General features: G+C 39.4%; 2 protein-coding genes across 6 annotated transcripts; both read right to left on the bottom strand.

Moving 5' to 3' along the window:
* Positions 1-125: 125 nt before the first annotated feature.
* LOC306975239 (B-cell linker protein) lies at positions 126-3,794 on the bottom strand (the record flags this gene model as incomplete). Its single annotated transcript, XM_079572725.1, has 9 exons — positions 126-291; positions 363-521; positions 608-676; positions 2,929-2,990; positions 3,058-3,154; positions 3,222-3,259; positions 3,353-3,378; positions 3,458-3,483; positions 3,771-3,794. The coding sequence occupies 9 exons, from the start codon at positions 3,792-3,794 to the stop codon at positions 175-177; spliced, it is 618 nt and encodes a 205-aa protein (XP_079428851.1). The 3' UTR covers positions 126-174.
* A 3,047-nt stretch (positions 3,795-6,841) lies between these two features.
* plat (plasminogen activator, tissue) lies at positions 6,842-15,811 on the bottom strand. Of its 5 annotated transcripts, none has more exons than XM_079580983.1 (15): positions 15,735-15,811; positions 12,517-12,604; positions 12,317-12,437; positions 12,002-12,136; positions 11,211-11,321; positions 10,149-10,323; positions 9,968-10,059; positions 9,718-9,886; positions 9,543-9,628; positions 9,343-9,408; positions 9,064-9,268; positions 8,857-8,993; positions 8,482-8,622; positions 8,225-8,373; positions 6,842-7,413 (listed from the first exon to the last, which is right to left on the bottom strand). In XM_079580983.1, exons 2-15 carry the CDS (start codon positions 12,577-12,579, stop codon positions 7,246-7,248), a joined length of 1,818 nt encoding a protein of 605 aa, XP_079437109.1. In that variant the 5' UTR covers positions 12,580-12,604; positions 15,735-15,811; the 3' UTR covers positions 6,842-7,245. The 5 variants fall into 5 exon arrangements, with proteins under 5 accessions (XP_079437109.1, XP_079437111.1, XP_079437110.1 ...); XM_079580985.1 differs by having other exon boundaries at positions 12,398-12,437; XM_079580984.1 differs by lacking the exon at positions 15,735-15,811 and adding an exon at positions 13,522-13,540.
* Between the last annotated feature and the right edge of the window lie 28 nt (positions 15,812-15,839).

Here is a 15,839-nt window from a genome sequence, read left to right as displayed (position 1 = left end):
GACACATAATAAGAAAGAACTTATGCTTTTGAGGATGAACTGTAAACTATGGCAAACTGTGTGATGCAAAGTCACCCAATTCCCACATAATGGTGCACTTATCTTAAAAGGTGAAATACAAGAATAGTGTGAAATCAGACAATAAAACAAGAAATCGGTTAGTGTGGCACTGTGCTATGGATGAGCAGCAGTTGTCAGGTATGTTGTGTGCTTGGCCTGGCTCGTACTGTCAACCAGAAGAAGCTTGTTGTTTCTGTGATGAGAAACCATGTCATCAAGGGTGCTAAAAACCTGGTAAAACAAAGAGAATGATTATTATACACTAGTTATTATACACTATAATATACCACCAAAAGCTTGACCTCTTCTTTACTCTTGCCCTCTTTGCCTAAAGCATAGCCCTGTGCATCCTCCAAGAAGCGAACAGGAATGTTGTAGACTTTGTGCTGGTATAGGACAGCGAGAGTGTAAGGCTGACGGGAGTTCTGTGTCGAGCTGTTTCTGATCAGGAAGGCTCCATCCTTCAGAGGACAGTGAGCGACAGCATTGTCCCAAAATATGCATTTAAATTAGATTTGTGAAAAATACATTTGTAAATTTGACATACCCTTTTAACACCCTGTAAAAGATCCTCTGCCATTCTCCTGCTACAGTTCCCAGCAAACCATTCTCTATTCTGAAAAATAGGATTCATTATTCTCTATGGGCTGATTTTATGTGGTGTAATATGTAGCTTACAACTCAAAACTTACCTCAGTTGGTGATGTTTTTACGTTTCCACCTCCAGATGAAGTTTCAAATAAACATTTTTAATTTGAGGAATATATACCATGTTTTTGGCTAAGTAAAACACATCTTACCTATTGGTTTACTCTTCAGCATAGGAGGGTCCTGAGTGCTGAAATAGAGACAAAGTGACATATTTCACAAATGTTCTAAGTCCTTCCTCATTATTTCAGTGTGCACCCTAACCTTTCCTTAAGGTTTACTGGCAGCACGGGCTTAGCAGCAGGAGGCGACCTTGGTAAACTGACCCGTCTTGGTGCAACTTCGGCATCTATTGAAGCATAAAGTGTTGATCTTTTACAGGGATTGGCAGAGATTTAAAGAGTTTAAAGAATTGCCAGTGAGTGTTGGTCTGACCTGCTTTGAACGCAGGCCCAGGGACTGAGCTCTGCATACAGTAAATATATGGCATAGTGAATACATGCAATGAGCCTGTTGCAATTTATTACTGAGGTTCATAAAAACATCTTTACCGATCTGTCTGGTCGTGGCTTCAGCCTGCACAGAATATGAATTATAATGTATCACAAATTGCTCTGACTTGAATAAAAAGATTAAAATGTTTAAACTTACAATGGTTCAGGCAATGGAAGTGCCGGCTTGAAGAAAGGAGGTAACGGCCCACAGGGAGACGGAGAACAGGCTTACATACAAGGAAATATTATAAACCATTATGAATAATTAATATAAACATATTAGTAGTAGTATCAATAATATAATACAATAAAAAGTTTTTTGTTTTGTTTATATCTTACCCTCTGCTGGTTCTAAATATAGATCCTCAGAATTGTCCTAAAATGACAATAATGATGATGAAACATTCATATAGTGAAATTATTATGTTAATGAGCATCATTCACCAGTTCTTCACATGGATCCAGATACACATCTAAAACACACAAGAAGATATACACTCGAAAAAATGTAGAGCTGAATGGCTTTAGTTGAAGGCAAACAGAAAGCTAGCCTATTTAAAGTGTAATTCTATTGAAGCCAAAAAAAATAAAAATTGCCGCTTTGAGAAAGACTACACTTGACCATGAACGACCAATAGCCTCGACTACAGCATGGGCGCAGATAGCGGGGGGGACGGGGGGGACATGACGTACCCAGATTTTCATTCACCTGGATCCGTCCCCCTCACTTTTATGAAGAAAAATATCTTGCAAGCATTTTGCAATGTGCGAAACAGCGCCTCCCTTGACCATTCACTTTGATATGCGGCGAGAAACGGTATTGCGCTCATGTGTTTGTGTTGACTGGGCTGTGCGTGTGTCAAAATGCGAAACGCGAGCTGTTGGTTTACTTGGTTATCAGACAGTGTAGCCTACGTCAGGACTGCTTTTTCATACGTCATGTGGCATGCTTGGTGAGTGATTAGAAACCGTACCAATACGCATTATTGTCTTGCAATGATGGGCAATTAAGTTTGATAGGTTGTCATGCCTGAGCAGCTTTGTCCCCCCCAGTTTCAAAAACCTATCTGCGCCCCTGGACTACAGCATTAATAAACAACCATGAAATACATCGGCTGTTATTTGTAATGTGTCAGCGGATATCATGCACTATGCAGTGAAAATGTTGGGGAATCACATGAACACAAGAGGGCAGTGTTGTTTAAGAATAATAGAACTAAGATGCGCATGGATCTTAACATACCCTCATCTGATTCAGGCGATGGTGCAATACACGCTGGCTTCTTTTTTGTCCCGGGTTTGTCGGACCTGTCCACTGCAGGTGCTGCAAAAGTTTCCTTGCATGAAGCATCAATATCAATACCGCTCGTGAATCAATAATAGGAAATGTGGTTGTTGTGACATTGTGACTTACGTTTCATATTTTGAGTCTCCAATAAATTCCCAGGTGAAAGTTTGTAAAATAAAAAAAAGGGCCTGTAATTTGACGTAAGTAATACTGAATAATAATACTGTTTCTAAAGTCCCTCCCCTTGTTCAGCAACTAATCAGAATCCCCGGACTGTCACTTTGACCAATGAGACGAGTGTTCTTGTGAACCGGTCCAATCAGGCGCAGGAGGAGGTACTTGATTGTTTTTTTTTTTTACATTTCACTCTAATTTTCTCCTCACTGCAATATTACAGAATATCACTTTAAAGTTAAATGGTAATAGGTAATTAAATACTGTAAAGTCTGGCTGGGGTAGAGGAGCCTGTCTCCGAGGAACAGTGGGTTTGGACGTCCTCTCTGTGACAAAAGATAAGATGATGAAGGAGACACTTAAGTTGGCCATGAGCAGCGGTTAGAAAATTACCCAGATAAACATTTTCCTCCTGTGGCCTCTGTGGGACATTCATTGGACGTTCACACGGAGGGACTTCATACATGTCGTCGTCGTCATCATCAGCCTCCTGCAAACATAGACATGAACCTCGACGTGATCACAACATCGGCTTTAGGCTCTTAAGAACAGCTTACCAATTCTTCTTGCTGCCAGCTAGACTGAGCATTGTCATCTGCAACAAAACAAAAGGGGGAAAAAATCATTTTATCCAAAATTGAAAATATCATATTGAAATGTTGAATTTAGAAATTGTAGCCAGAAATACCTCTCCTTGGTAGAGTTGGAGGCCCACTGGGATTGGAAATATGTTGAGAGGAAAACAACAGCTGTGTTCTTCAAATGCAAAAGTAGGTGTAGGTGGCTTACTTACCAATTCTTGCCTTTTCCGAAATGGCTCTTTAAAATAAACATTATAGATTAGACACAGGCTGCAAACTATTTAATGTTACTTAGAGTTAGACTTCAATCAAGAAAATGTAGTATGTCCCCCATTTAGAGTGAGCTTGTTTGATGTGTTTATGTCAAGAATAATGATTTCCTTTTGATCCCATGATTTCAAACCCCTTGTGATGGTTGATATGTGTGTAGCTTAAAATTGTGAGCCCCATCTCTGAGGTCCTGCGCTACATGTATGACAGGGGTGGTCTCCAACCTTTGTTATATGTTGAGCTACTTTTACATACCAAAACCATCAGAGAGCTACTCATGCTTGAAGACACTTGTAACAATAACCAAATTCACATGCGCCTCCAGTAGGATTTTCTTCCAAAAATCCTGACTTTAGCAGGACTTGGGCCTGCTGGGGGCACATATGTGAATTTGGTCATGAGACTTGGGAGGCGTACATCCTGGAGAGTTTGTAGCCAAGATATTTCAATAGGATTAGAGAAAATGACTTGAATTTTAAGATAAGACTTTGTTGATCTCACATTGGAGAAATTCACTTGTTCCATCTGCTCTCAAGAAACACTTGGGGTGCAAAATATACAGGAAATGTGCAATCAAGTAGAAATCATGTTCCTATGTGTTACTTTATTTGCCAAATTGGTGCAGATTCTGCTCTAAATGTTCAGAACAAAAAGAAGATACATTTAAAAATGTGACTTATCTAGTGCGTGTAGAGATGTAGAAGGCCTGGAGAGCTGCCGGTAGCTCCCGAGCTACTGGTTGGAGAACCCTGATGTATGACTTAATAAATGCCTATATACTATACTCTACCCTGACAATGTTAAAATCCAGTCTGCCAACGGTTTTATTTAGCTGTGCATATAGTAGTTTATTTGAGAAGTTAACATTTATATTATTTTTTTCTCATATTTTCACAATTGTACAGTTATGGAGGCTCAAGGGGAATCCAAAGCAAGAAACTTATAGGTGCTTCTGTTCATGTAAATTACATTTGCATTTCATGATCTTACAGTTGGACATTACATTTACATCAGATGTAAATAATTCTGTATCAGTTTCAAAACAAGGATATCCCTGTACCTGTTTGTGAGTTAACATTTATCCTAATGTATACAAATATACACATACAATCAGCAAAATTAGCTTTACAACTAGCAGCACTGGCAAACAAAGTGGTTTAAGCTTCATTCTATCTTGTGCAGTGCATTAAAAGAGTCTAAAGTGGGACATTGAAAACATTTTATTCTATTCTATTCTATTCTATTCTATTCTGGTTGCCTTTTTTTAAATTATTATTTTATGTAACCTACTTTTTTATGCATTCCTGTATAATAAAAATAACTTTGTGTACAAATTAGGCTCTGAAAATTGTCTTGCCTTTTGTTTTCTCTATTTCAGCTATCATTGATTAAAGGTGCACTATGCAACTTTTTATGTAAAAGAAGAACATTTATATTGGTGCATGGGCTGTATGGGTGGTTAGCATAGCATCTTTACTTACCATCCTGATGGCCTGTGGGACACTTCAGGATCAATTGTTTTTTGGGTTTTCACTGCTGATTGAACCGTATCCATGGTTACATTACATAGTAATTTCATTCCAAAAAACGGAAATAAAAAATGATCCTGAAGCATCGTAGGAGCCACCAGGATGGAAGTATATGCTAGGTTTAATATTGACCATGGAGACAACAAACCTTTCCATCATTGTTCCATATTTTTTCATTATGAATGTCAATTTCTTTGTTAAAAGAGTGATGATTACAATGAAACAAATGTGGACCAAGACTCTGTTAAAAAGTAAACTAGCTAAACACACTAAACAAAGATTAAAAAGGCAGCATAAAAGAGTCATTGTACACCATTGTTGTCCTATTTGTTCAGTAAGCTTTGGCAAACATAGACCAGGGTGAAAAACTTTGTAACTTCCTTCTCACTGCTCTGTGTAAACCACATTGTAAACAGAAAAATGTTAAATAAAGAGTTACATTACCATTTTTGCTCCACTCCCGCTGCTTTTCTCAGGAGGAAATGTCTTTGTGTATCTTTAGATGCAAATAGATCAGGCAAGTGAACAGGAGCGATTCTGTGAGACAGAAAGGGGCACAGTTCTAACTGATCTACTTTGCATTTCCTACCTGAGCGAAAAGCCACACCTGCTGGTCACATCAACCTCTGCCACCATCCCTGTTCACATCCACCACAGAGGCTCCAGGCCGCTGCAAACAATCGGCAAATTATTGACTTATCTCACTCTCATCACCACTTAAACTTCATGCTTAGAAGAAATAACCCAAAACCATTAGTTTTACAAAAGTGAACTTCCTCTGTTATGAGCTGACGCCTGAAAGAAATGTGATACTTTTACAGGATGTGGACTACTTTTAGAGACAATTTGCACAATGAAAGACGTTGAATGTAATGTTTTCACCCATTTACATAAAAATACAAGTATGTTGTACTGTATACAAATGTAAAATGCAGTAAATTTAATTACAAACTAGAATTATTGTCCATAATTCATGTTTTTTTTTCATTTCATGTCATGGGAAAATGTATTGGGAAATAAATAAAACAACATATTTTAATAGACAATATGACTTTATTTGCAAAAGTATACAATTAATCTACCATAATAAATTATGCAGTACACAGACATTGCATGTAGTCTACTAAAACAATACAAAAGTCACATAAATAATACACTTTAAATAAGAAACATTATCATTATCTGACAAGACACTGTTAGTGACATACTGTAAAACAAAGAGGAGCAGAGAAAGCCCCAAGTTGATAAAAATGTTGTATAAAAGTCATGTACAACTTATTAAACACTGTACATATGAAGCTGACGCCGGGCTCAACCCTGCCATCTACCAATCAAGTGCTAAAGTCAGCAAGGAACAACACAGGTTGAGGATTTCAATACTTGTCACGTCAAAGACAAAAACTGTAAAGAAAAAAAAAAAGAGGCAGGCACCAAAATTGACATAAAAAACAGGCCCCAAATCTGAGCCAGCAGATACACAGAAAGCCTACAACAAATCCCACCTTTTAACCAGTTACGTGCCGCCGCCCCGATCAAGGGGTTAGGGTTAGTTAACCCTAATAAGGATATGATTAGGGTTATGAATGGCAAATATAATGTAAGTTGTGTTTCACTCACACAGATCTCACACATATTTTCAGAAACTAGAAGGTCTTGGCTTTCAAATGAGGTATTAAACTGGCATATAGGCTGTAAGCTCTCCAGGCAATACACTTTGAGATTGGGATATACATAGTGGTTAACCCTAACCCTAACCCTAAGGTGGCAGTTAACAGGTAAAAACTTGACCTAATACACTGGGCTGAATCCTGATTCATTACAAATCTGGCACAGTGAGGTTTGCACCACTTACTGGTTACTTACATTTAATTAACCAATATATAACACAACCCTTATATTGCCTAATACTAAATTCAATGGATGTTAAGTTGAATTGCAAGTGGTAAAAAAAGAAAAGAAAAAGAAAAGGTTGGCATTGTTCCTCGTACACACTGTACTACACTGTCCCACAGTGCTCCATAAAAGTTGGCCACATCAGTTCTTTTTATGCACCTTTTTTAGTTTCAAACACTCTCTGACTGTATTCAAACCAACAGGAAACTGCAACAGAAAGAATCCTTATGATCCCTTCTCTGTGTTCACAGCATTATCCCGTGTGGGCAAAGTTTACATAACAACATGATTGTGCTGCCGCTCAAAAATCATACAGGGTTGGCCTTTATCTTGGCATTTATCCAGTCGATGTAATGGGTGACACGGGTATAAACTCCGGGCTTATCTCTCTGTCCGCAGCCGTCCCCCCAGCTGATCACACCCATCAGAGTCATCCGGTCCCTGTTCCGACAAACCAGTGGGCCCCCCGAGTCACCCTGAGAGGAACAAACAAGCCTTATAGCAACACCTCATAAATTTTTTATCAGGTCATAAAAACTCTGGAAACTGGTCACACTCAGTACTGCCTCAAAAAATAATAGTACCACCAGAAGAATGAAAATATTGAATGTCTAACCGGACAATTAACTGTAAAATAGTTGCAAACATTATTTATTATTTTATTTCTATTTAATTTCTGCAGTTTTTAAACTCACATTGATATTTTAAATTCATATTTACTCAAATATTGCTCTTTTAGTGACATATTGTTTGATAATCATGGGAAACATGTTTGTAGGGTATTATCTGGATTAGGGCTGGGCGATATGGACCAAAAGTCATATCCCAAAATATTTAGGTCGAATATCGATATACAATATATATCCTGATATTTTTTCCGCAAAGTGAGAGCTGTGAAACGAAATGTTTAGTCAAAGTTTTATTGAAAACTCACTATAAAATGTAAACATAAACACTGTATAACAAAGATCCGCAAGGTGCACGTTTAAAAAAAAACAAAACATCTTAAATAAAAATAGCCTATAAAATAAGTGTTACAACGCAAATTTTAACGATATCGATATATGCGATATGGTCGATTTCCATATCTCATATCTTATCACTGTGATGCACTTAGGCCCAATGATTGCTGTTAAATGTGGTATGTAAATAATGTTGGCTTGGCTAAAACATCATCTCATATTTTTGTTTAGTTCAATAAAAATCTATGATCTGATATAATGACTACCTGAGATCTTTATGTGTTAAAAGTGCAGTTCAGTTCATTCCAATAGTTACGATTTTTACCTTGCAGGCATCGTCCAGGCCTCTCGTGTCACCCGCACACAGCATGTTGGCGGTTACAGTTCTCCCCGACAGCACAGCTGGGACACAGCGCTCCTTCGGCCACAGCCGCACATAACCTCTCTTCACACGCTCAGAGTACTCTGCAGAGACTGGAAGAGAAAGCATTTAAACAGACAATTAAACAATAAAATACTGCCCTCTTGTGGATATAGCTTTATCCGGTCTTTTGTAGATCATTGTTTTCAGTCACAACTCACATTCTGACTCTTTGCCGTAGCCGGAGATCTCACACTCTGTCCAGTCCGGCAGGTCCAGCTCCCGCTCAGGCAGACACGCGGGGAAGACCTCGGGAGCGTTTACAGCACACATGCCAATGTCTGTATTTAGCTTCAGGAGAGCTGCAAGTGGAAAGTGACCATAGGAAAGTCAAGGCAATGTGCGTGGATAAAGTGGTACGATGAAAGGTTTTTATAGACCAAGCCTCCCACAAAAGGTTCCATATGAACACAGTTTGTTAAAAGCATCATAATAGGAGAGTCTTGTTCATGAGGTACTCTCTTAATTTCTTATCTTGTTTTCAGTAACATTCACTAAACTTAACACTATTTTTGTTAACTTGCATAACTACTTACCAATGTCATTATCAAACGTGTCATTGTCAAACTTCTCGTGTATCCAGTACTTTTCAACTTTGAATATCTGCTCACTGGTGGAGTTCTTTTTGCGAAATGTTCTCCCCAAAATCACCTCCAGTTTTTCAGCTTTGGCACTAAAACATGACACATACGTTAGACATCCTTGACTGAAACAGATGATATAGTAAATGAGTCTTGACCTACTTGTCTTCAAAGCAGTGAGCAGCAGAGAGGACCCAGCAGGAGTCAATAAGGACCCCTCCGCACCGATGGAAGTGTGTCTTGAGGCGAGCTTGATAAACATTAATCACTGCTTGCCACGGCTGCTCTGTGATGTCACTTTCTCTGCCTCCAAACATCCTGAAACTCGGTCGGTTCAGGGTGTTGTCCAAGCGCTCCCCACACGTCGCTGCAGAGAGGGGAAAAAAAGACTGTTTAACTTCTATGTTACATTTATGGTGATTTAAAATGTTATAATGGTACCTCTGTTATTGTTGTTGGAAGTGGGTGCTCGAGGGCCAAGAGTGGTAATAATAGGTGGACGTTTTGCTATAAAGAAAATAGAACTACATTTTAATGCAAAGTAAGTGTTTTATCCTAGAGACAGTATGAACAACACAGTCGCAAAAGGTCAGTGTAAGAACGCATTTGTCTGGAAGTGTTTATGCACTAAAGAAACTTACCACATTTAGGAATATCACAGAGCTCCCAGGTCAGCTGCATGTTCTTGTATGTGTGACACCACGGGCCCACATCACCGTCCGGATTCCTGTTGGCCACAAACACCCAAGATAATATCTAAGCCCAAGGGGAAATCTGTATCAATCTGCTTGTGGTTATCCTGAGTGCTCTGCTCACCTGCAGAAGTTGTGGCCGGACAGTCCCAGCTCAAGAGCATCGGACCTCCATGCATTGTACAACTTTCGCCTGACAACACTGTAGTCCCATGGGAGGCAACGGGAGCCACTTTTTGTCACTGCCACGGTGCCTCTGTAAGACTGTCCTGAGCCCAGCATGCACCCTTTATCTGCACAAATAAGATGTATTATACTAGCTGTGGTATTTGTATCAGGTCTGTATCACAATGTATTTATGTTATTTGATATACCTTCGGGACACTTGGGTAATGAACAAAACTCCCAGACAACCTGCGAGCCTCTATACACATAACACCAGGGAGTGCTATCACCGTCAGGATTCCTATGGGATGAAAGGCATGTTACTCCCAAAAGGTGCACAAGTGATTTAAACAATAGACCTCTGTGTGAGTAAGCACTGCAGCTACATACCTGCAGTAATTGTGGTTGCCCAGTCCCAGGCTGCTGGCGTCATTCTTCCTGGCCGTGTAGCGCCTCCCCCTCAGTGAAGTGGAGTTCCAGTTTACGCACTCAGCCCCTGAGTGACTGATGCTCCATGTGCCACGATAACCCTCCCCTTGTCCAGTAACACACCGCTCATTGGAATCTATACAAAGAAACAAAACATGCACTTTTTATCTTGAATTGTAACTGTCACTAATGATCATTTTATTTGCATAAATAATGTTATGGCAGGAAAAAAAGTATTGAAAAGGTTAAACTTCCTAAGTAGAATTTATAATATATCCTGCAATAAGATTTATTGAGTCTAGGCGTTGGAGTAGACTAATTACTCAATGAAACCACTTGGTTGTGACTAGATGGCTTTATCCACTTTGGTGGGTGGGGTATCCCAAAGACCACAGAAAACACTCACATTCCCCATAGTTTGTGAGTTTCTTTACCTCAGTTCAAGCCTCAGACTAACGTCACAAAGAGAAAGGCAAAACATGCTGACAGGATAGTTTATTTGAGAGCACTTTACGAAAACACTGTCTCACTCCGCAGTGCAACGTAAGAATGCTTTCACTACTAATATGTACATTTGTTCTGCCTGATAAGTCAATTATTAAATTATTACAGAAATGGAGTGAGGTTCCTTCTGAAATATTGATCTTAAATGATTTCAGTGCTTTCACTAAAGAAGTTAAAGGTTTATGGACCAGCAGAGATACGAGCATTAACTTAATACAGTTGCTAGTCTTAATTTACCAAATGTGAACCAGTTCTTTTACGACCGGGACATGATGTAAATGTAGTTACCATGTAAGGATTGAGAGTCTTGCCTTGTAGTGTGTCTGTACATGTGATGATTGTGTGGGATAATTCTAGTCTATTTTATGAGCATGAAGAGGCTGAGGAAGGATGTGTTTTAGCCTCTGTCGTGTTATGGATGTGATGGTGCCGAAGGAATGAGCTTTGACTGTATGATTATATTCACTGTATATATTGCACTTTGTAACTCTGCTCTTGTCCGTTACGATAGAAACTTACTGATCTCACACTGGGAACCACTGAAGCCTCGGGGACACTGGCAGATATAGTCTGAGGTATACACTGCCTCTTTGCAAGTCCCGCCATTGTAGCAGTGAGACACGTAGCAGTCTGCAGAGGAACAATGAGTAGTTAGACATTTTAACTGCAGTCATGGACCATAAACAACTGGAAAGCATCTCATGACTAAGATCTTTTGGAAACAAAAAATGTAGGTCAATGTGTCACAGATTGCAGAAAACCACAATGCATCCATAAGAGGAAAGTGAAGTATAATCTGAAACATATAATTCATATCATATCACATGATGTTTTTCAGCTGATATTATAGAGATGTTAATTTTCCACTTGATTTCTCAAGTGGAAAATGGCTAACATTAAGAATAACACAGTCCACAGTTGAAACTGTTGGTCAAATGTGGTTGTAATTTGTCTGAGGGAGGAGCAATCCTGTCTCACAAAATTCGTCAATGGGGGTGAAAATGCGTACAAGGGCTGGTCTGGCAGAAGAATTTCAAACAATCCCAGACTAAAATACACACACTTAAAAACACAGAAACCCCACAGCTGTTCAGCTGGATGCACTGGAATAACAGAGATCTGCACATACAAGTCAGGCTGGCCAACAGAAAATAATCAAATGAGGTTGTGAAGGTAAGTTTAAGTATATTTCATAAAAAGACTCAGAAGGTCAGAGAGGACAAGCAAACAAAAGCTTTAGCTCAAGCAGATGCCTGGATGAAGACTATGTTGCAGCCAAAGAGCATACAGTAGGATTGTGTCAGACTCACTGATGACGGGTACAACATGACAAAGCTCTCGTCCTCTCATTGAACAACGACAATACTCCACACGCTGTCCCTTCCACCGGAGCCACGTATCACCAAATCTACGCACTGCTGAAGTCTCACTATCCACACACTGGACTTGAAGACACAAATACATACACACAGTGAGCAGACGAACAATATCTAACAATATACAAGTTTAGTGACATGTACATGCAGTAATCAACTCATGCAGTTTTACACAGATGGGATGAAACACACAGGACTAAACAGGAGGGAAGAGAGTGATGGAGCTAAAGACAAATGTGTGGGGCTCACGGGTTGTGTCAAAGGAAGATGAAGACTTCTGAACATGAATAATGAAAAGCGTCCGTCTAGGTGGCTGCCGCTCTGGCTCACCTCTAAAACGAGTTCCACGTTTTGAACGTAAGAGTTTCACCTGCACAAAAAGAGAGTCAAGTTTAAAGTTTTGTTTGTTTTAGACAATCTTTAGACAATTGAAATATTGCAGTACTTACATTGTCAGTAGAGATGTAGTTGAGGGCACACAGTGCCAGAATTAAACCGAGAGCTGACTTCATAGTTAATAAAATATGTTTTCAATAGCTGCAAACCACACAAACAAGTTTGTACTTTTAATGAACGTTAAGAGAATAGTTGTGGATATAATAAAATGCTGTACATTTTTATATGAAGTTTGTAGTGGCATGTAGACCAACATGACCTCATCCTGACGTAATAAAGTACTCTAAACTACTATACACACTTTTTCTTTGACAATGTAATAAAATATTTTGTGTACAGCTTCCTTCCTGGAGGAACCCTCCACTTGTTTCTGTCATGTATTCATCGAGGAAGCAAAAGCAATGAGCGGAAATGGGTGGGATAATGGTGGGTGTAAGTAGGAAATTAAGTATTTGGCTTCTAGTAAAGAATACATGTGTTTAAATTTTACATCCTTCCTTTGGAGATTGTCAACTTTTTGAGCAGATTTATACAGGACTAATCCTAATGTATAGAGCTTGAATATAAATCAAGACCAGTCCTGTTGCTCATGTGTGAGTAAACATGAGTCATAAGGGGCTGGTTTGAGGAGGGAGGATGAGTACACTGGGAAGAGAAAGAGGAAAAGAAAGCAAGAGGCAAAAAAAAAGAGGAAAGAGTTGATTTTTAAATAACTGTGAGGAACTTCTTCAGACACATCAAGCCAGTGCCTGAAATATAGCAATGTATCAGATAGGCCATTTCTGTCACTTCTGTCCTATTCATATGCCTCCCTCACAGCTGGCTGCTTCCTCACTGATTCACCTCCTGTGGTCTACACAACTAATAAAACACTGCTGTGCTTTCTCTCATATAGATCACAGAGGAAAAGAGCTGCGCTTGCACCCACACACACAGGCATACTCAACAATATGCCTAGGAACGTGGCGCTAATCTGCCCTTCTGCGCACAGTGAGTTACTGTTCATTTTGGTCATGAGAACAATGACTGTCTTGACTTCAAGATCTACAGACACTCACCATCAGTGAACTGGTCGTATTCCTTATGAGTGTGTCCTTGTTGTGATCAAAGCATCTTTTCTGTGTGTCGAACCCTGACTGGCCCCTCGAAGCCTGACAACAACAGGCTGTTTCTCTTATGTGCCCTTTGTGCAGCTGTGAAGGCCTGGCCTCTTTGTCAGCTCTAGCATGTGTTTCCTGTCTGACACTGATGCAGGAAACATGGATACATATCAACACACGCACATGCACAGGTCTACATGTACATCAGACATGAACACATGCGCTCCCCACCCACTTTAATATGTGTGGTATCTGACATGCAGGGGCCCTGTTTAGAAGCCAACAATCCAGTAGTTAGACTATCCCACAATGCAATGGGCTTGTGCTGGTCCTGCTTTTGTGGGCTCTTTTATAACTTTGCAATTCTACTGCACAATCTACACATTTATATGACGCCCAATGTATATGAAAAACTACACGGAACTACACAACAGACTCTACCTATAACTGTGTTTCTCTCTCTCTGCCGCAGGTTAGCACAAATGTTAATTTAATCCTGATTAATATATTAAAAACATGCTCTGCTTAAATAAAAAATACATAAAAATGCACACCTATGCATATGTAAATTTGTAATAATACTACAAGTAAAGACATTTTTCATGACTAATGTGTATGAAGAAACAAAACATAAAGTTCCTACCACGTGTTATTTATAACATACTTTGTGTGCTGTCAGGCACTTACAGCAATGGGCAGCTGGTTGACTTAACCACAACTTGGGTTTCATGGACTATTAGCAGGTATGTGTAATGGTGAGGTGGTAAAGCCTGTGGTGACACATTCTTGTTTTCCAGTAAAAAGGCCAAAATTCTAAATCAAATATGCCTTTGAAATTCCTGCATCTGTTTGTGAACTTGGAGCTTCTTCTTGTTGCCACTGCCATAATATGGACCACTAAGTGTGGGCTGTCAACAGAGTGGACGGGTCGATGAAATACCTAAGATTTACTAACATTTACTTTGAATCATCATTGCACCTGCAGTTGCACTTACACAGAAATGCAATGAATATCATATTTCTTTACAAAACGGACAAACTAAAATGTTGCCAGTCCTACGCCTTCTTACTCACAGCCATACACCTAAGTTACAACCACTGTGGCAACATGTCAGTAAGCCTATTATCGACTATTATAAATTCCTGGCTGACAAGCTAAGAAAACCCTTTGAATCCAAAGCCACGTAAGCCAGGTCAAATGAATACCTCACAGCTAGAGGGGTGTGATATGGTAAAAAAATATATATCAGGACTTTCTTTGGCTAAATCACAATTTCCATTGTATTACTGTGATTGTTTAAATCCCCCGTCACTCACTCAGAGTTGATGAGACCGATCATCAGGAGCAGGTGCTGTATTTAAGTATAGAGCTGCATTGAACATAAACACTATTGAATACGATCAGATCGTCACAGGGATCACGACTCAGTTTTAATCGTCATATTGCCCAGAACTACTCCCAGGTTAATAAGATGAAAGAGCTTGGAGAGAAAAGCAAGTGTTCCCAGAGGTCAGCAAAAAGATAGCGAGTACTGCTTAGTCATCCCATTTTCCTGGACTACACAAGTACAGCTGAAAGAAGACACCATAATGGGCATCATAATGGGACAGTGGGAGATGATACTATGATACGACTCTCAGGTCTCTCAGGCTAACTCTAAAAAAAAGACTTGAGATTGTTTTATCAGATGCAACAAGAGAAAACTACAACCTGTAGAAAAGTAGTCAGATGAGCTTTTATCACATAAAACATAATGAGTGAAGAAATCCAACTATACAACCTGTCATGAGTAAATACTGGATAAAACAATAATGGTATATGAAAAAAAAAAAAAAAAAGCAATTTAGTTGTTCTTGATAGCTTTGTAATAGGTCATTTACTTTCTAAGACAAAATCAAAATGAGCAGAACAGGAAAAACAAAAATAGTCTAAAATAAATGCGCCAGGATATTTTACTCTATAGGGTACACAGGTGTCTCATGAGATTCATTTGTGTAGCTCAGTAGGTCAGTGATCTACATGTGTAATTAAATCACACAATACGATTAAAAAAAAAGAAGAAAAAAAGATGACAACAAGTGACCCGTTGCCGAGCAGAAAGTTAATCTCCTCCAGCACGATGTGGGCCACATGCATCAACAAATCATGTTAACAATCATAAAGTTCTCACCTTGTACCGACGTCCCGACGCAGTAACTCGGTTTGCCAGCGATGCTCTCTGTCCAAGGTTTTATGAGTTCCCTGCTCAGAGGGAGGACAGCAAACGGTATCAGCC

Source organism: Gobius niger (genome assembly GCF_951799975.1).
Source record: "Gobius niger genome assembly, chromosome: 1".
Taxonomy (NCBI): Eukaryota; Metazoa; Chordata; class Actinopteri; order Gobiiformes; family Gobiidae; genus Gobius; species Gobius niger.
The sequence above is the reverse complement of the archived record's forward strand: the minus strand, read 5'-3'. Positions and strand labels throughout refer to the sequence as shown.

Bases quoted from the DNA above. Each gene is read 5' to 3' on its own strand.
- plat (XM_079580983.1), bottom strand. From the start codon at position 12,579: ATGAAGTCAGCTCTCGGTTTAATTCTGGCACTGTGTGCCCTCAACTAC. The intron at 8,374-8,481 runs GTGAGTTGTGAC...TTTCTCTTCCAG, and splicing joins CTACGGCAAAGAGTCAGAAT to TCTCTGCAGAGTACTCTGAG. The intron at 7,414-8,224 runs GTAAAAATCGTA...TGTTCCTCTCAG, and splicing joins GCCTGGACGATGCCTGCAAG to GGTGACTCGGGGGGCCCACT.